At 42.7% G+C, this 21,300-nt stretch overlaps 1 protein-coding gene across 2 annotated transcripts in view; it reads left to right on the forward strand.

Moving 5' to 3' along the window:
- The window catches only part of ghra (growth hormone receptor a), a 220,467-nt gene that overhangs the window by 15,951 nt on the left and 183,216 nt on the right, over positions 1–21,300 (forward strand). For both annotated transcript variants that reach the window (XM_043703291.2, XM_043703317.2), the window contains one exon: positions 17,684–17,771. In XM_043703291.2, coding sequence (XP_043559226.1) covers positions 17,702–17,771 — 70 coding nt within the window. In that variant the 5' untranslated portion in view covers positions 17,684–17,701. Of the gene's footprint in view, positions 1–17,683; positions 17,772–21,300 lie in introns of those variants that run through there.

Below are 21,300 nucleotides of genomic sequence, written 5' to 3' on the forward strand. Positions count from 1 at the left end.
CTGAAGTCACATGTAGGTCAGACCAAGTAAGGTCACAGTTTTCTTTCTTAAAGGATGTCAGTGACCCAAGTGGGATTTTACAATTGACAATGGTTTCATGGTCATCATTGGAATTTTAATTCCAGGTTTTTATTGCATTAAAATTCTGCTGTCAGTGTGGTGAGATTTGAAACCTGGGTCCCAAGAATATAACCTGGATCCTGGATTAATAGTCTTTTGATAATAACACAAGGCCATCACCTCCCTTGCACGTTATCAAGACATCTTCTTGGCTGTCAAGTCTAGAATGGGGCTCAGAAGCATTACCAGACCTCTTGCTACTTGTGGGTCAATCCAAAACTGGGTTTCACAGATAAGAGTTTGCTAAGGTTGCCCCCTCCATGTGTGAGATACTTGTATGTTTTGTCAAGTCTCACACTGCGGTGGATAAATTAAACATAGACCATGCTATTTTTACCACACCTGCTGCAAAGTTTATATCATCAACAAGACACAGTGACTGAAATGAGCAAAGCACCGTGATTGGAGTATACTATCTGAAGGTGTGCGGGGAGGCAGGTTCACTTGAGGAGTTAGGGTCTCGAATGTACTGTCTGAGAGTGTGAGGGGAGGAGGACGTTCACTCGAGGGGTTAGGGTCTAGAATGTACTGTCTGAGAGTGTGGGGGGAGGAGGAGGTTCACTCGAGGGGTTAGGGTCTAGAATGTACTGTCGGAGAGTGTGCGGGGAGGAGGAGGTTCACTCGAGGGGTTAGGGTCTGGACTGTACTGTCTGAGAGTGTGGGGGGAGGCAGGTTCACTCAAAGCGTTAGGTTCTAGAATGTACTGTCTGAAAGTGTGGGGGGAGGGGGAGGTTCACTCAAGGGGTTAGGATCTGGGGTGTCCTGTCTGAGAGTGTGGGTGGAGGGAGGTTCACTTGAGGGGTTAGGGTCTGGGATGTACAGTCTGAGGGTGTGGGGGAAGGCAAGTTCACTCGAGGGGTTAGGGTGTGGAGTGTACTGGTTTTTTACTTTTAAAAGACTGTTGCAAGAAATAAAAAATGTCCTCACCCCTTCTAATCCTCCTCGTCCTCACTTTAAAGAATTTTTAATAAAACTAACCTGTCCATCTCCTTTATAGTTGCTTTCTAATATTACTTAAAGTTTGTTTATGGCAAAAAAACTATGAATTGATACTAATGATCAGCTAATATCCAGGGATGAGCAATGCTTCAAGATCTGCTAAATTCATGTTCAAATTGCTCATACAAGGTCTCAACATGCAAACTCCAAGCTGGAAATGCAAATAGTTAAAAATGACCTGAATGTAACCGCCAGTCTTTCAGACTCTCAGCTGTGTGATTAGATTAGATTAGATTACTTACAGTGTGGAAACAGGCCCTTCGGCCCAACAAGTCCACACCGACCCGCCGAAGCGCAACCAACTCAGACCCACTCCCCACTTTATTGTCCATCCCTAATTGCCCAGAGTCACCACATTGCTATAGGTCTGAAGTCACATGTAGGTCAGACCAGGTAAGGTCACAGTTTTCTTTCTTAAAGGATGTCAGTGACCCATGTGGGATTTTACAATTGACAATGGTTTCATGGTCATCATTGGAATTTTAATTCCAGGTTTTTATTGCATTAAAGTTCTGCTGTCAGTGTGGTGAGATTTGAAACCTGGGTCCCAAGAATATAACCTGGATCCTGGATTAATAGTCTTTTGATAATAACACAAGGCCATCACCTACCCTGCACGTTATCAAGACATCTTCTTGGCTGTCAAGTCTAGAATGGGGCTCAGAAGCATTACCAGGCCTCTTGCTACTTGTGGCTCAATCCAAAACTGGGTTTCACAGATAAGAGTTTGCTAAGGTTGCCCCCTCCATGTGTGAGATACTTGTACCCCTCGAGAACCCCTCGAGTGAATGCTTCCAGCATTCAACCTTCAGTTCGCTGTCTCTACTTTTAGATTTATTCTCTTCCACTTTTCTTTAAATTATTTTGAAATTTGATTTTTCTTCTACTCTGCACCATTTACATCCCACTGAGTTGTATCCACAGCATGGTGTCATGATCAGTTGTTTGTCAGCAGTGGATAAACTCAGTGGGTTAGTTATTTAAAACAGGGGTGATCAGGACAAAATGTTGCCATTGATGAAGAATCAAGAGCAAAGATTGAAGGCAATTTCGCAAAAGAAACAACGTGACACAAGGCGAAAGATTTTAATGCAGCAAGTGGTTAGGGTCTAGGATGTACTGTCTGAGAGTGTGGGGGGAGACAGGTTCACTCGAGGGGTTAGGGTCTGGGATGTACTGTCTGACAGTGGGCGAGGCAGGTTTAATTGAAGCTTACAATGGGGAATTAGACTGATATCTGAAAAGGAAAATTCTTCAGGCATATGGGGAGAAGGCTGGGTAATGGCATTGGTTGAACTGTTCCTTCAGAAAGTAGAACAAATGTGACTGGCTGAATGGCCTCTTTCTGTGTGGTGAACCTTCTGCTGTCCTGCAATGATAGCACCGCACAGTTTATTGATTCCAACACCCAGTTTTAGGATGACAGTGTTCCTTTAAATGTACACTATTTTTTTAAAGTGCAAATATGTACAAAGTCTTTGACATGTTCTGAAGTATCAATGATTCACTCATTAAACTCCAGCAGAAATCAGCAAACAAACCAGCTTCTCATTTCCCCATAAATCATAAATAGCCTCTTGTTGCCTGCTTGATATTGCCTTAAACATGCTGACGTCATTCTCCATCCCCCATCTTTGTTTCAATTAAACCTATTTGCACTCTCATTTATCAAGGGAGTGATCAGTTTAAATTATTTTGCCATTTCTTTCTACTTCTTGCTTCCTCTCATTCGCACCCCATCCATGGAACTGATTAAATAGTGTTTGATTTATAAACTGGACATGTTCTGTTCTATGGCTCTCTTTTCCAGACATCTCAAAAGTTACAGGTACCTCTTGTCACATTCAGTGCCAAGTCCAGTTCTGTTAAGCAGGTGGGAGGTTAAACACAGCCAATAAGACTGAAGCAAGAAAGCTGTCAAAGTTTCAATATGGGTTGACTATGAGAAAGGACTGATTCTGCACCTTCAAAGCCCTTGTTGCCCTCCTGAACTTGATTTCTAGTGTGATCCACATTGGCCTTGCCACTGCTTCAAAGCCTTTAATTCCTTTGGTGTTCTCTTGACCCACCTCCCAACTTAAATTTGAATTGTGATTCCTCCAAAGTTCTCACTTCCTCCTTCTCATTTGCTCTGCTTTCCATCACATTTGCCCTTCGTGACCTCAGTTAACTGAGACAAGGACTTGAGTACCGAGCCTCTGGGCAGAAGCGCAAATCAGCTGAACTGTTATATTCTTTTGGTGTTTCAGATATGTTCAAATGCACCCGTTGGTGAAAATGAATATCACACTCCTGATTCAGGACATGCAGATTGTAAGGCAGAGCTGTGCAAAGTGCCAGTCTTCTCTCTGTCTCTTCATGCTCTCCTACAATCTCTTCCATCAGGCAGAAGACACAGAAACTTGAATACATGCACCAACAGGTTCAAGAACAGCTTCTTCCCTGCTGTTCTAAGAAAGATGATTGGACTCTTTAACTTCAAATAATGCTGATCTTGTTAGCACATGTCCTGTTTTTCACCCTATGATCTATATGTCCATGCTTACTAAGATCTACCTGTACTACTCACAAACAAAGCTTTTCAATGTACTTAAGTACTCATGACAGTAAACAAAATCAAATACAGCCAGAGCATAGATACAGTTAGGCAAAAGTGAGGACTGCAGATGCTGGAAACCAGAGTTTAGATCAGAGTGGTGCTGGAAAAGCACAGCCGGTCAGGCAGCATCCGAAGAGCAGGAAAATCGACGTTTCGGGCAAAAGCCCTTCATCAGGAAAACAGACAAGGGTACCTGTCGAGTGGAGAAATAAATGGGGTGTGTGGGGGGTGGGTGGGGCTGGGGAGAAGGTAGCAAAGAGTACAATTGGTGAATGGGGGTGGGGATGGAGGTGATAGGTCAGAGGGGAGGGTGGAACGGATAGGTGGGAAGGGAGATTGGCAGTTAGGACAGATCATGAGGACAGTGCTGAGTTTGAAGGTTGGAACTGGAGTAAGGTGTGGGAAGGGGAAATGAGGAAACTGGTGAAGTCCACATTGATGCCCTGGGGTTGAAGTGTCCTGAGGCGGAAGATGAGGCGTTCTTAGGCGTTGGAGGTTGGATATAGTTCATTCAATTCAATGTCTGGTCAATGGGGAATGATTGTATTGCTACTTTTGAAGATTCTGGGGAATGTTGAGCATCTCCTGATCATATATTTCCTTCAAAAGTTTCTGCAGTTTTGGCATCATTTTTGTTCCTTCCTGGGCAGTTGGTCTTGTTAGCATGGCCAGTATTTGTTGGCCAACCTGGATTGCCCTTGAACCAAGTGAATTTGTTCAGCCGTTTTTCAGAAGGCCATTAAAAGTCACACACATTGCCATGGATCTGGAGTCACATGTTAGCCAGAATAGGTAAGGAAAGCAGATTTTGTTTCCTCGAGGACCATAAGACCACTAGTAGGCCATTTGGCCCATCAAATCTGCTCCACTGTTCAATGAGATCATGACTGATCCAATATTAAACAAAAATAAAGAACAAAGAAAACTACAGCACAGGAACAGGCCCTTCAGGTCTGCGCTGATCCAGATCCTCTATCTAAACCTTTCATCTATTTTTTAGGGATCTGTATCCCTCTACTCACTGCCCATTCATGAATCTGTCCAGATACATCTTAACTGATGCTATTGTGCCCATCTCTACTACCTCCACTAGCAACGCATTCCAGACAGTCACCACCCTCTGCATAAAGAACTTTCCATGCATATCTTCTTTAAACTTTTCCCCTCTCACCTTGAGAGACCTGTGACTCCTAGTAATTGAATCCCCCAGTCTGGGAAAAAGCTTCTTGCTATCCACCCTGTCAATATCTCTCATGATTTTGTAGACCTCAATCAGGTCCCCCCTTGACCTCCGTCTTTGTAATGAAAATAATCTTAATCTACTCAACCTCTCATCATAGCTAGTGCCCTCCATACCGGGTAACATCCTGGTTAACCTCCTCTGCACCCTCTCCAAAGCATCCATATCCTTCTGGTAATGTGGCAACCAGAACTGTATGCAGTATTCCTAATGTGGCCAAACCAAAGTCCTATCCAACTGTAACATGGCCTGCCAACTCTTGTACTCAATATCCCATCTGATGAAGGAAAGCATGTCTTCTTGACCACTCTATCGACCTGCGTTGCCTCCTTCAGGGTACAATGGACCTGAACACCTCGATCTCTCTGCACATCAAATTTTCCCAGGACTTTTCCACTTACTTTGTAGTTCATTCTGGAATTGCATCTTCCAAAATGCATCACCTCAAATTTATCCGGATTGAACTCCATCTGCCATTTCTCCGCCCAACTCTCCAATCTATCTATATTCTGCTGTATTCTCTGACAGTCACCTTCACTGTCTGCTACTCCACCAATCTTATTGTCATCTGCAAACTTGCTAATCCTCAGCTCTTCTTTTCTGCCTTTTCCCTACAACCCTTGATTCTCTTATTGATTAAAAATCTGTCTCTCAGGCTTTAATATATTTGATGATCCAGCCTTGACAGCTCTTTGTGGCAAAGAATTCCAGATTCTCCAATGTCTGAGGGAACGAATTCCTTCCCTTTTGTCTACTAACTGGACGTTAGTGAAGCAGATGGGTTTTGATGACAGTCAATGATAGTTGCCATGTTAACCATCATTGAAGCTTGCTTTCAATTCCAATTGATCATTGAATTTAGGTCCCAGCATCTGACCTAATAGGATTTGAACCCACATCTCAGATCATTGACCTGGTCCTCTGATTTACTAATCCAGTAGCATTACAATTTCATTGTAGTCTGTCCGGCTGGTTACCATCTTTCATGGTGTCAAGTTTGATTGTAGATACTAGAGGATTTTCGCTATAACTCACTTGAATGTCTACTCGGAATTCTTGGTCCTGTGTTCACTCAGATGTTATCTTGCTGACAAGGAGAACACTATGGCCTCTGGTAGATCTTAGGCCAAGGTTTGAGTTTGGAATGTGGAAATGCCTGGTGCAATGTGATTCCGACAGTGACTTAGTTGTTTATGAATTTGTTTATTTTAAAGATTTCTGTGACTTTTGATGATGGGAGGAAACTAATGGGACAGTATTTGGCCCAGCTAGGCCTGGAAGACCAGCAGAGTCTACTTCATTTTGTCTCCTCCAGTGGTGGATATGAGTGATATGATGAGCAAGATTGGAAGTCTAACCTAGCTTCTGGCCTCAGCAAGCATTGTTAACCTTTCTCTTTATTCTTTCATGGAATGTGGATGTTAATGCCTAGACCAGCATTTATTGCCCATCCCTATATGCACAGAAGGTGAGAGCCAACCACATTGCTGGAGTCACATTTAAAAGTCAGTTTTAAATGTATATACCCTTATTCCTTGACTCTGTTCCTTGGTTTTAGACTCTCCCATCAGTGGAAACATTTAGTCAACATCTACCCTAACAAATACGCTGAATGTTGTGAGAAGTTGGAGAATCCTTGGTGGATTTATCAGAGTTATTTGCAGGAACCTGTGGATGTGGTGGACTTGGATTTCCAAAAGTATTTAATAAGGTGTGACATGAAAAGTTATAATGCAAAATGTGTGCTTAAGTTGCAGGGATAAAGGATCAGTAATCAAAGAAGATAAATTTTATTTCCTTTTAACATCAATAAAAAAAGTGTATGTTATTATGAATATAAATCAAAAACTTGACAAATACACCATCTATCCTGCAGAATAGTGGCCGAATAGATTAGTGCACACTATCACAGAAACTTCCGATGGACTAAGACCACATTGTGTAGCCCTGAAAGGGACTTGCTATTCCTCAGATTACCCTGGAAAGGATGAAGCTAACTATTCCATGCTGCTGCTACAATGTAATATTAACATCAGTGGTGTTCATGACGAACAAGATGTTACTGTCAAGCGAAAATGATGTTGTACCTGTCACACAAATGAGTAATGTGGTATATTAATTTCAGTGTTGGTGTGATGCCTTATACTCTGTACATCTCAAAGGATCATATCTATTCCTTGGATTATGCTGGAAAGGATGAACATACCTTGCGGTTTGCAGTATGTAGAGTACAGTAGTATGTTGAGTATGTATACTCAACAAGCCCTTGCTTACAAGACTCAGTATATGGAATCACATCTAATGTTGGACACTGCAGTTGGGGAAAAAAACTTACTGAATAGTCCCAAGTGTTCAAAGGATCACAGTCACAACCTATACAAGATGCTCAGTCAGGCTCACATTGCTAAAAGCTACATTTTAATACTCAGCTACAGAAGGAAAGTGGAGTTGATGATTATCAGATCAGCTATGACCTCATTCATTGGTGGAGCAAACTGGATGGACTACTTATGCCCCATGTCTTATGATTTTATTAGCCCTATCCTCTTCAAGCAAAAGGAATATGTCCCATTTTTGAAAACAATAGTTCTCTGGTACATTCACCTTGTTCTAGTGCACTAGAAATTGACGCTCCCATTAAAATTTTATATTTTTGCATCTGTTCTGATGAGTACAAGATGCAAAGCTTCCACAGCATGTCACCTTTTTCAACAATATTTAACCTCTATGCTCCCAAGTTACTGATGAGATTCATGAAGTAGAAGATTGGGCTACCTCATAGTCTATACTTTGTGTATCTTATTTTCTCTTTCATTCCATTATCCAATCACATCCAAATGGCTGCCGTAAGCGATAGTGGAATTCGGGGGTTGGATTTTGGCGGGGAGGCAAAAAGAGGGGCAAGATGAGTGACCAGTACTAGTGAAATCCTGTTTCAATTGTATAAAAGCTTGGTTAGAATGCACCTAGAGTACTTTGTGCAGTTTTGGTCTCCTTATCTCAAAGAATATTATTGTCATAGAAGGAGTGCAACGAAGGTTCCCCAGACTTGTTCCTATGATAGTAGCGCTGATCTATAAAGGAAGATTGTGCAAACTGGGCCTGTATTCTCTAAAGTTCAAAGAATGAAAGGTAATTTCACTGAAACTTAAAAAATAGTTCAAGGGAGAGACAGGGTTGATGCAGGTAAGATGCTTCTCTTGGTGGGAGAGTCTGGAACTGGGGGCACAATTTAAATCTAAGGGGAGGTCATTTAGGGAAATGACAATATTTTTCACTCAGAGGATTGTGATCCATTGGAATTCCCTATCGCAAACTGCCTTGGAAGGTTACTATTTGGGTATGTTTAAGGTGGAGATTGATAGATTTCTGATTGCCAGTGGGGTACAGGGTTATGGAGATGGTTGGTAAAAAGCATTGAAATATTTGATAGGTCATAATTGTATTAAATGGCTGGGTACACTCGATGGGCTGAGAGGCCTACTCCTACTTACTTACAAGAGTTTTCAAGTAAAGTTTAAACAGAACCTTTTCCACTTTTCTGTGAGGGATCAGTGCTCGGAGGTTGTAATGTGTAAATTCAAGTCCTTCTTTAGATCACAAGTGGAAAGTGAGTATGAGGAAGGGGTTAATATGTGTTTGACGTCTATATGACTTAGATATGGTGTGTTTAAGACTAGTCCCTAGTACAAAAAGGCTTTATGCTGAGTTTGACTTTGAGAGTTGAGCTGGCATGGGATCAGCTGTTCAGTGGAAATCAATATAGCAATAAATCATCGCTGATCTGGCAGCTCCTGGTGTAAACAACACAGGCTGCATTCAGAAGGTGCACAAAATTCATACTGCTCCTGAATCTAGGCAAGACACATAATTATAGTATAACACGAGGAGCTAACAGAAGGAGAAGGGAGTAACAGTGTGAGGAGGGGGGTAAAGAGCAAGAGGAGGTGCACAAGCAAGCGAAGGGTTAAGAGCAACACAGTAACAACAACAGGAGGGACTAATTAGCTCTTACTGGCAATGATTTTGGCCAATTGTTTGAGACTGAATTGCGAAGAAATGCCTTTACTAAGAGAGTTGTTTCTCTTGAATTTCCTCCCTTACTGATTTATAGAGGCTCCATCATTGAAGATATTTATGGCTGGGACAGACACATGTTTGGTCTCCAGGTGAATCAGTGGATGGGGGGGGTGGGCAGGAAAACTAGGTTGACCATAATGATAATGGAGAGCTATGCAGATTCGAGAGACTGAGTGGTGTACTGTTTCTATTTCTTGTATTCCTGTGCACCGACTGACACTGTCAAATATGGTACTTTTAGAACAGAATAGGTCAAGGCTGACGGTGTTAATGAATCTACGATTTTGAAGTTCTGATAATGCTATTTGTGTTACTGAAAAAATGCCATTACTGAAACTTTGCATTTTGTACATATGAGGATACTTTGCAAGAATAAAGAGGAACAGTATTTTATAATGTAATGAAGAGAGTGTTGCTTGGTTCACAAGTGGGCTTTGATTGGAGCATTGGAATGGAATGTGAATCATTTAGAGGTTTATAAATACAGTGTCGGATATTAACGTGATTTCATGTTCGACATTTGCTAAACAGTCTTGAATGTTCTTAAGAATTATGCTGACAACCAATTTGACATTATCAATGGGGCATGTGGTGTGGCACATTTACCTGTACTGGAACTTAGTTTTATTAACATACAGGGCCCTGTCTTTGGACAGAATTGGTAAAGAAACAAACATGAGGTGTTTGAGAGACTGAGGCATTCTGATGTTTAATGCTTGCTGGGAACATTTGTATGATGTAGTGTGAACCATTGGTGGCTTGTGGTTGCTAGAGTGCTGCCACCACTCCTCCTTTCACTATTGAGTCTATGGACTGATCTCACTAGCAGTGGGAGAGGATAAACTACAATAGAATTTAAATAAGAAGAGGAACTTGTCTAACACAAGAGGCAGTTTATTGCATATTAGCAATTGGTACAAGTTGCACTGACCAGTTAAACATAACTCCAAAGGTTATCAGGAACCAGAGATGTGTCCTTCAGGAGCTCATGCTGCACCCTGCCTGAATCTCCATCCAAGGATGTTAGGTTTCAGGTTTTGGGGAGGGGCTGTTTAAGTGCAATTATCCATGCTTGAAGAATTCTGCACATTGCCACTGTTAATGTCATGCAGTAAATCAGTTTTGGGGAAGCAAGCAGCACTTATAGCCGGGACATTTCAGGCAGCTCCACATCCCTGGGGCTCAACTGATGGCTGCTGAAAGATCAACACAGACAGTGTACACTCGATCATTCACTGCTCAATGTGAGATTACTCGAAAGACTGTTTGTTTGACTTAGATTTCTCATGGAGAAAGTGAGGTCTGCAGATGCTGGAGATCAAAGTTGAAACTTTATTGCTGGAACAGCACAGCAGGTCAGGCAGCATCCAGGGAACAGGAGATTCGACGTTTCGGGCACAGGCCTGAAGAAGGGCCTGTGCCCGAAACGTCGAATCTCCTGTTCCCTGGATGCTGCCTGACCTGCTGTGCTGTTCCAGCAATAAAGTTTCAACTTAGATTTCTCATGATAATATTGTCCTCATCTGTGATCCACACCTCTGCGGTCTCATTAAGTGCCTCAATTCTCATGGTAACAGTAGTTTAGCTTGTGGAGCTGAATCCTACTACAGGACGGACTAGATATTTAAATAAAATCTGAAAGAACTGTGGATGCTGTAAATCAGAAACAAAAACAGAAGTTGCTGGAAAAGCTCAGCAGGTCTGGCAGCATCTGTGAAGAGAAATCAGTGTTAATGCTTAGGGTCCAGTGACCCTACCCCAGAACTGATGGTAGCTCGGAAGATGGAGAGGGTAAGGAGTAAATGATAGGTGGGGATAGAGCCCAAAGAAAGAGAAGAACAGTTGGACAGACAAAGGTATGGATAATGATCTGGCTAGGAGAGTGAATAATTGCAAATGGAGACTGTTAGTTGCTAACAAAAAGTAGGGTGTAATGGCAGACAATGTAATAACAAGACTTGGGGTTGAGGGCTAGGACACGGGAGAGTTCAGACCTTCAAATTCTTTAACTCGATATTGAGTCTGGAGGCTGCAGGGTCGCTACGCGGGAACTGAGGTGCTGGTCTCCCAGCTTGCACTAACCTTTGCTGGAGCACTGCACTAAGCCTGTGACAGAGATGTTTGCCAGGGAATAGGGTGGTGTGTTAAAGTGGCAGGCTACTTGAAGCCATGTTTTTGTGGGCAGAACGTAGGTATTCTGCGAAGTGGTCACCCAGTCTACTCTTCGTTTCCCTAATGTAGGGGGAAACCACTTTGTGAGCAGTGAATGCAGTAGATGAGATAGTGTGAAGTCCAGGTAAGTACTTTCACCTGGACGGTATGTTTGGGGCCTTGGATACGAGGAAGGAGGAAATAAATGGGCGGTATTGCACCTTCGGTGAATGCAGGGGGAAGATGCCTTGGGGAAGTTGGGGGGGGGGTTGCTAGGAGCAAAGCAAAAATGGACCAGTATATCCCAATGGGAATGGTACGCAGAAAGTGGACAAGGGAGGGCAGGGAATATGCGTCTGGTGGTGGCACCTCATGGAGGTGGCAGAAATGGCGGCTGGTGATCTTCTGGATGCAGATGCTAGTGGGATAGTAGGTAAAGATAAGAAGATCCCAATCACTGTTGTGAGAGGGAAGAGAGGGGGTGAGGGTGGAAGTATGGGAGATGGGTTGGACCCAGTCGAGGGTCCTATTGACAACTGTGCTGGGATTCCTTGGTTGCGGAAGAAGTGGACAACTCCCTTGTCGAAGTTAGCTTCTTTGCAGCATATATGACGGAGGAATTGGGAGAATAGAATGGAATCTTTACAGGAAACCGGGTACGAGGATGTATAGTCCAGGTAGCTGTGGAAGTCGATGGGTTTATTGTAGATACTAGTGGCCAGTTTATCCCCAGAAATGGAAACAGAGATGTCGAGGAAGAGAAGGGAAGATTCAGAGATGGACCAGGTGAAAGTGAGGGTGGAGTGGAAATTGGAAATGAAATCAATTAATCTTTCCAATTCCGGATGAGAGAGAGAAGCAGCACTGATGACATCAATATAGCGGAGAAATAGGGCCGGAATAGGAACGTTCCATGTACTCCATGAAGAGACAGGTATAACTGGGACCCATGCGAAAATCCATGCACACCCCTCTGACCTGAAGAAAATGAGAGGAGTTAAAAGAGAAGTTGTTCAGGGTGAGGATGAGCTCAGCCAAGCAGAGGAGGGTGGTCATGGGTAGGAACAGTTTAGGCCTTTGCTCCAGGAAGGAGCGGCGAGCCCTGAAACCATTCTGGTGGGGGATGAACATGTAAAGGGGATTGCATGTCCATGGTAAAGAGGAGGCGGCCGGAGCCTGCAAATTGGAAATTCTGAAACTGGCGTAAAGTGTCGAAAAATCACGGAGGTAATTGGGCAGGGACTGCAGCCGGGGAAAAGAGACTGCGTGAAGGTAGGAAGAGATGAGTTCTGAGAGGCAAGAGCAGGCTGAAACAATGGTTTTGCCCAGGCGGTCTTGTTTGTGGATTTTGAGATGGCGATAGAAGTAAGCTGTGCGGGGCTGGGGGACAATCATCTTGGAGGCAGTGGGGTGGGGGATCGTCAGTGACTGTAGTTGATACAATGGCCTGATGTTCCATGGACAGGTCATGGTCCAGGGGGAGATGGGAGGAGGTATCTGAGAGCTGGAGCTCAGCCTCTGCAATGTACAGGTTAGTACGCCAGACTATATCAGTACCATCCTTATCAGTAGGCTTAATGACAAAGTCAGGGTTGGATCTAAGTGCACAGAATGCAGTCAGTTGATTTGGGTGAGGGGGCAGAGAAATTGAGGGACCAATGTCATGTTAACAGTTCTTAATGAACAAATCGAGTGCAGGGCAAATGGCCAGAGGATGAGGTTCAGGTGGGAGGACCTTGTTGGAGCTGGGCAAAGGGGTCTGTGGGATATGGAGAGAACTCTTGTTCAAAGAACTGGATACAGAGGTGAAGATGATGGAAGAGCTTGATGCCATGTTAGGCCCATAATTCATTCAGGTGGGGATGCGAAGGGATAAAACTGAGACTGTTGCTGAGTACAGAACGTTCAGTATCGGAGAGCGGAAGGTGAGGAGGGACGGTGAATATCCAACAGGTGGTGAGGTTGGGGAAGGGGATTGGGTCAGAGTGAAGGGGAGGGGAGGAAGGTTCCAAAGGGCCATGGTATCTGAGTTGTTGCATCTTGTATGCCTTGATGCTTGAAAGGAAAATAAAATGTTTCTTGTTAGCTAAACATATTCTAAATTCCTGATTACAATAGCAGGTCCCAGAGTGGGAACTGAACTCAGCAACTGGATTGTTGGGGTAGTGAATCATGAGGCCATCTGTTTTTTAGATTAGAATCCCTACAGTGTGGAAACAAGCCCTTCGGCCCAACAAGTCCACACCGACCCTCCAAAGAGTAACCAACCCAGACCCATTTCCCTCTGACTAATGCACCTAAGACTATGGGCAATTTAGCATGGCCAATTCTTGGTTCAGATTGGATGGCCTTTTGGATTATTTGAAGATGAGGGAGGAGAAAGGAAAGAAAATAAAACTTACCTAAAAATTACTCAAGACAAATTAATATTGTATGAAATGAAACAAAGAAATGCTGTAAATTATCATTTCAGACAAGCAACATCTGTTGGACAGAAACAGTTAATATTTGATGTCGCTCACCTTTATCAGTGAGAAGGACGGAGAAATGCTGCAAAAGACAGATTTAGTGAGTGGTCAACAAATTGAAGTATAATGTTTGCTTTCTTTGTAAGAATAGAATACAAAACATTTTCAAAAGACCTGAAACTTGTAAATGTTGATATTCAGAGAGTACATTGTTTCGTGTACATGTACTCGACAAGGAATATGGAAAGTTAGCATGAAGGTACAGCAAACAATTCAGAAGGCATATGCCACGTTGGCCTTCATTACAAAAAGACTGGAATCGTAGCTTGTTCAGGCTTTAGTGAGACCACATATGGAATACTGTATGCAGCTTGTCCAACAGTTAAGAAAGGACAAACATTCATTTGAAGGTTCTCTCGATTTTTTTTCTTTATTCACTCATGGCATGAGAGCATTGCTGCTGAAATAACTGCACAGAGGCTGGTATCCCATCACTAAGTCACCCTTTATTTACTTGTGCCAGCTCAGAGTCAGTGGCCTGGACTGAAAGATTCTCATCTCCTGGTTATACATATGTTTTTTAAACCCCCACACTACCGCCAAACAGCAGTAGTGCTTATTTTTCCCCAGCGCCCATGCGCAGGGGTGGGACACAGTGAAGAACGATTACAGGAAACTTTATTGATCTTCCACCACCAGGAAGAAAAGAAACACCTGAGCAGCCAGTGACAAGTGCCGTTCTCATCAAAGGGCAATGCCTAAGTGACTCCTGGTTATATTTTTTTGAGGAAATTCTAAATCCCCATTTATATATATTTTTTTTCATTTTTTTCATATCACCACACGACTGTCAAACAGCAGTGGTGCTCATTTTCTCACAGCACCCACATGTGTATATGTCCTGCTTATATATTTTTATTTTTTTCCCACACTACTGCCAAACAGCAGTCGTGCTTATTTTCCTCCAGCACCCATGTCGTCGTGTGTGCAGGTGTAGGACGCAGTGAAATAAGTGAGGGCAGAAAACTTTATTTATATTCCACCACCAGCAAGAAAGGAAACACCTGAGTGGCCAGTGACAAGCAGTGCCCTTCTCAAAGGGCAGTGCCTAAGTGTCTCCTGGTTTTTCTTTGATGAGCCTCTGAGTAAATTGAATCAATAGTCTAATCTTTGAAGTTTAGAAAAAGAAAGTTTCTTTGAAATGTATAGGATTCTGAAGCATCTTGACGGGGTTGGTGGCTGACTGTGGAATCCAGTACATGAGGGAGCAGTCTGATAGGGGATAGATCATTGGAAGAGGAGGAGGTCATGCAGACCATCAAACCTGTTCCATTATATAAATGGATCATGGCTGATCATCTATATCAACACCATTTTCCCTCACTGTACCCCCTCCATGTCCTTTGATACCGAGAAGCCTGTCTTGTATCTGCTCAATGATTCAGCTCCTCAGCTTTATGGGGACAGAGATTTCCAAGAGTTCACTACCGTCTGAGTGAAGAAATTCCTCCTCAGGTCAGTCCAAAATGACCTGCCCCTTATTCTGAGGTGATGCCCTGCAGTTCTAGAGTCAGCACCAGGGAGATATTCTATTTACATCCACCCTGTTACACATTGAAATAGTTATTAATGTTTTAATCAGATCACCTCACATTCTTCGATCATTAGAGGACAATCACACTATCCCGGGGATTAAACTGACTAAGATAGTCTTGGTCTGTATCTAACCCCGTGCTGACCCTGTCCTGAGATTGATTGATGGGGACAGTGCGGAGGGAGCTTTACTTGCAGTTTAAAAACAGTAGAGGGAGCTTTACTTTGTATCTAACCCCATGCTCCGTCCTGGGAGTTTTTGGTGGGAACAGTGTAAATGGAGCTTTACTCTGTATCTAACCTGGTAGTGCAATATGAATAAAGTTTTCTGCACTTCTTTTCACTGTGTCCGACACCTGCACATGACATGGGTGCCGGAGGAAAATGAGCACTATCACTGTTTGGCAGTAGTGTGGGAAAAAAACAATATATATGCAGGACATATACAGGGGAGACATGAGAAGTCATTGGCGGACAAGATAAAGGAAAACCCTAAGGTTTCCTATTGCTATACCAGGAATAAAAGAATGACTAAAGTAAGATTAGGTCCAATCAAGCATAGTAGTGGGAAGTTGTGCATGGAGTCGGAGGAGATGGGAAAGTGCCAAACAAATAGTTTTCGTCAGTATTCACACTAGAGAAAGACCATGTTGTCAAGGAGAATACTGAAATACAGGCGACTAGACAGGATTGAGGTGCATAAGGAGGGGGTGTTAGCAATTCTGGAAAGTGTAAAAATAGGTAAGTCCCCTGGGCTGGATGGGATTTATCATCGGATTCTCTGGGAAACCAGGGAGGAGATTGCAGAGCTTTTGGCTTTGATATTTATGTTGTCATTGTCTGCAGGAATAGTGCCAGACAATTGGTGAATTGCAAATGTTATTCCCTTGTTCAAGAAGGGCAGTGGAGACAATCCTGGAAATTATAGACATGTGAGCCATACTTCAGTTGTGGGTAAAGTGTTGGAAATGGGTATAAGAGATAGGGTTTATAATCATCTAGAGAGGAATAAGTTGCTTTGGGATAGTCAATACGGTTGTGTGAAGGGTAGGTTGCGCCTCACAAAGCTTATTGAGTTCTTTGAGAAGGTGACCAGACAGGTGGATGAGGGTAAAGCAGTTGATGTGGTGTATATGGATTTCAGTAAGGCGTTTGATAAGGTTCCCCATGGTAGGCTATTGCACAAGATACAGTGGCATGGGATTGAGGGTGATTTAGCGGTTTGGATCAGAAATTGGCGAGCTGAAACAAAGCAGGGTGGTGGTTGACGGGAAAATTTCATCCTGGAGTTCATTTATGGATGAGAATGGAATAGTGTAGGTTAGATGGGCTTCAGATTGGTTCCACAGATTGATGCAACATCGAGAGCCGAAGGGCCTGTACTGTGCTGTCATGTTCTATGCTCTAACCCTGTGATGTCCCTGTCCTGGGAGTGTTTGATGTGGACAGTGTCAAAGGAGCTTTACTCTGTATCTAACTGTTCTACATCTATCCTTGGAGTATAAATGGGAAAGTTACTTGGGTTCCTTATTTAGAGTTATAGAGGCATAGAGATGTACAGCACGGAAACAGACTTTTCGGACAACCCGTCCATGCTGACCAGATATCCCAACCCAATCTAGTCCCACCTGCCAGCACCTGGCCAATATCCCTCCAAACCCTTTCATTCATATACCCATCCAGATGCCTTTTAAATGTTGCAATTGTACTAGTTTCCACCACTTCCTCTGGCAGCTCATTCCATACATGCACCAACATCTGAGTGAAAACGTTGCCATTAAGTGTATAAGTCCTGCTTGGATTTGCTTTCCCAAAATGCAACATCTCTCATTTATCTGAATTAAACTCCATCTGCCACTTCTCAGCCCATTGGCCCATCTGGTCAAGATCCCGTTGTAATCTGAGGTAACCTTCTTCGCTGTACACTACACATCCAATTTTGGTGTCATCAGCAAACTTTCTAACTGTACCTCTTATGCTCGCATCCAAATCATTTATAAAAATTATGAAAATTGGTGGACCTAGCACTGATCCTTGTGGCATTCCACTGGTCACAGGCCTCCACAACCCTCCACCTTCTACCTTTGAGCCAGTTCTGTATCCAAATAGTGAGTTCTCCCTGTATTCCATGAGATCTAACCTTGCTAAACAGTCTCCCAAGGGGAATCTTGCCGAACTTGATTGGTACTCTGTGCTGTTGTAGTTGATCTAGGCTTGATGAGGTGCAGAAGTTCTTATTGTCTCCATGCTTGAGTTTATGGATATTGGCAATGGTTGTGTTTCTGGTGAAAACCTATTTGATGCCTAGAAATGTAGGAATGTTACTGGAATTATGCTGGTGCTCTCTGGAACAACAGAATAAAGATCAATCAGGTTGGACAAAAGAAAGAAGATGTGACCTTCACCTTAGTAATTCAATATTTTTTCTTACAGGTAATTCTGGATTGAGTAATGGCTGCGATCTGGGCCACTTGGTTCTTCCTGACTGTGGCTGTCAGTAACACTGTCTACTCCTCAGATGGTAAGTTCAATATGTGCCATTTTTCACAGGTATACAATTAAGAGCTAGTAAGGTTTGAATGAAAAAATGGTATAAAATGTTATTCTTAATCAAGTAAAATGGGATTGTTGAAGAGGGAGCTGTTGGAAACGACATTCATGTGTTTGTTGTGATCTTAGCTTTTTGAGGCCATTGGCTTCATCTTGTATCTTCTCTGGTTTCCTTCAATCTTCCCTCGTCCATTGCTCAATGGCTCTTCCTTTTTTTGCTTTGATGTTGAAATAACTGAAACATATGGAGATTAGGGTTGTTCTCCTGAGAACAGAATCATTTGAGGGAAGATTCACTAGACATTTAAAACCTGTCATGGTTTTTAAGAAGGAGAGGCAACTTTCCAGTTTGGTAACCACAAGAAACATATTAAAGAGAATGGGGGGAAGAGCTAGAATGTAATTGGATGTCTTTTTTAATGCTGTGCATTGTTTTGATCTGGAATAAACTCCAGAAAGAGTGATGGCAATGGTTCAGTCAGAAAAGAATAAGTAATTGAACAATTTTCAGGCCTTTAGGAAAAGTGCAGGCCAGTGGGACTCATTGGAGAGATCTCATTAAGATCAGTTGCAGATGCTGTTCTCCAACTAGCCCCCTGAGTTTTCTCAAGATAAAATGGTATGGTGTTCAGTTGCCATCAAAAAAGGTGTGAGAAGCTTTAGTGGAGTATGCAACACAAGTCTAGGGCAGTTTGTGTGTTGCAAAGTCTTGGAGTCTCTCAGATGGTGTGAATTGCTTTCTGATATCCCCATCCCACGTATTTTATATCTGGTTCAGTATTACAGTAAGGTCATGAAGACTATGACAGATCATAGTCTTCCAGGTGGTTGCAGTGCCAATAAAAAGCAATGATTTAGAGAAGCTGGTTTTACACTGGGGTGGACAAATTAAAAATCACATAACACCAGGTTATAGTCCAACAAGTTTATTTGGAGGCACTAACTTTCGAAGTGCTGCTTCAACAGTTGGTTGTGAAGCAGGATCATAAGACCCAGAATTTATAGCAAAAGATTACAGTGTCATACAGCTGAAATGATATATTGAACAAAACTAAATAAAGTCTTTCATCTTTTAGAATGGGTTTGCTCGCATCGGTTCTTTATGTAAATCCCACAACTTCTTTTAAGTCACATTCTCAAGATAGCTTAAAGTTTTATAACAAAAGGTGCCATCTCAGCTCACAATGCATTAAAAGTTAAAGTCTGTCTGTATCCCAATCTTGAGTCAGACTGGTTCTATTTTTAAAGTGGAATTTACATGATTTTACATGGATTAACTGCCTGTAGGTTATCTATTTTCTGAGCAAAATATGATGTATATGCATATATAATTCTGCAAATATAAATTCACCCCATAGACTTGTGTGTGTCTCTGTGTGTAGGAGAGAGAGACAGAATGAGTGTGAGTGCATGCGAGAGAGTGTGTGCTTGCATGTGTGGGTGTGATGGGATATAAGCCTGTGAGAAGGTATGTGAGTGGGTGTGAATGTGAGGGGTGTAAATGTGTGCGTATGAGAGACAGCATGTGTATGAGAGACGGTCTGCTTGAGTGTGTGAGTATGTAAGAATTTGTGTGTGAGAGAAAGTTTATAGTGCAGTGGGGTCACCTGCAGTGTGACATGAACCCAAGGTCCCTGTTGAGGCCATCCCCATGGGGACCAAACTTTGCTGTCAGCCTCTGCTCAGTCACTTTGCATTGCTGCCTGTGCCAAAGTCCACCTTGGAGGATGGTCACCTGAAGGTCTGAGGCTGAATGTCCTGGACTGCTGAAGTGTTCCTCAACTGGGAGGAAACACCTCTACGTGGTGTTGTGCGGTGTCCATTCATCCATTGTCCTAGCTTCTGCTTTGTCTCGCCAATGTACCATGCCTTGGGGCATCCTTGCCTGCAGCATATGAAATAGACAACGTTGGCCGAGTCACATGAGTACCTGTCGCGTATATGGTGAGTGGTGTCCCCATGTGTAATGGCAGCATCCATGTCGACACTCTGTCATGCCTTGCTGTGGTTGCTGTGACAGGTTTGTGTGGTGTTACCATACATAACCTACAGGCAGTCAATTCACGTAATATCATGTAAATTCCACTTTAGGAATAGAACAAGTCTGACTCAAGATTGGGATACAGACAGACTTTAATCTCACACCTTTAATACATTATCTGAGCTGAGGTGGCACCTTCTGTTGTAAAACCTTAAGCTATCTTGAGAATGTGACTTAAATGAAGTTCTGGGATTTACATATTAAAGAACCAAAACTAACAAACCCATTCTAAAAGATGAAAGACTTAATCTAGTTTTGTTCAATATATCATTTCAGCTGCATGATACTGTAATTTTTGCTATAAATTCTGTGTCTTATGATCCTGCTTCACAACTACCTGATGAACTACAAGCAGCACCTTGAAAGCTAGTGCTTTCAAATAAACTTGTTGGACTATAACCTGGTTTTGTGCGATTTTTAACTTAATAAACAGCAACTAAAAGTAGTTGTTTGGGGATGAGACTGGAGGTTATAAAGACCTGAGCAGATCAAATGGTGATGCTGAATCATGTCCTTTATCTTCCAAATATGTTCTAAACTCGAAAATATTCTTCTGCATGCTGAAGAACAAGTCTTCAGTACTATGTCAGAATGTTGTCAGGGCCTGTAGCAGTTTCAGTATCTAGTGCCTCCAACCATTTTTTCATATAAATGTGGATTGAATTGAATTTGCTGAAGACTGGCATCTGTGATGCTGGGGACCACTGGAGGAGGCTGAGAGGTATCATCCACTTGGCACTTCTGGCTGAAGACTGTTGCGAAGGCTTCAGTCTTCTCTTTTGCACTGATGTGCTGAGCTCTTCCATCATTGAGGATGGGGATATTTGTGGAGCTGGATCCTCCAATGAGTCGTCCACCACCATTCATGACTGGATGTGGCAGCATTGCATAGCTTAGATCTAATCTGTTCGTTGTGGGATCACATAGCTCTGTCTATCACTTGCTGTTTTTGATCTGTTCGTTGTGGGTTCACTTAGCTCTGTCTATCACGTGCTGTTTTTGCTATTTAGCATACAAGTAGTCCTCTTTGGTAGCTTCAAAAAGTTAACACCTCATTATTAGGTATTCCCGATGCTGTTCCCGGGATGCTCTCCTGCACTCTCTATTGAACCAGGATACAGGTTAATACTCAAGATTATTACACATCATCTTAATGTCAAATACCAAGAGTTGTACAGTCAGATGCAACTGAGAGGGTCTTCAGGTTTAAAAGTAGGTGATGGGCTAGTGGTATTATCGTGAATCTATTAATCCAAAGACCCAGGTAATGTTCTGGGGACCTGGATTCAAAGGCTGCCATGGTAGATGGTGGAATGTAAATTCAATGATACACTGGAATTAAGAGTCTAATTATGACCATGAAATTATTATCAGTTGTCAAGAAAAACCCATCTGGTTCACTGATGTCCTTTAGGGAAGGAAATCTGCCATCCTTACTTGGTCTGACCAACAAGTGGCT

Source organism: Chiloscyllium plagiosum, unplaced genomic scaffold (genome assembly GCF_037043375.1).
Source record: "Chiloscyllium plagiosum isolate Xiang-an unplaced genomic scaffold, Cpla_swu_hap1 HiC_scaffold_2, whole genome shotgun sequence".
Classification (NCBI taxonomy): Eukaryota; Metazoa; Chordata; class Chondrichthyes; order Orectolobiformes; family Hemiscylliidae; genus Chiloscyllium; species Chiloscyllium plagiosum.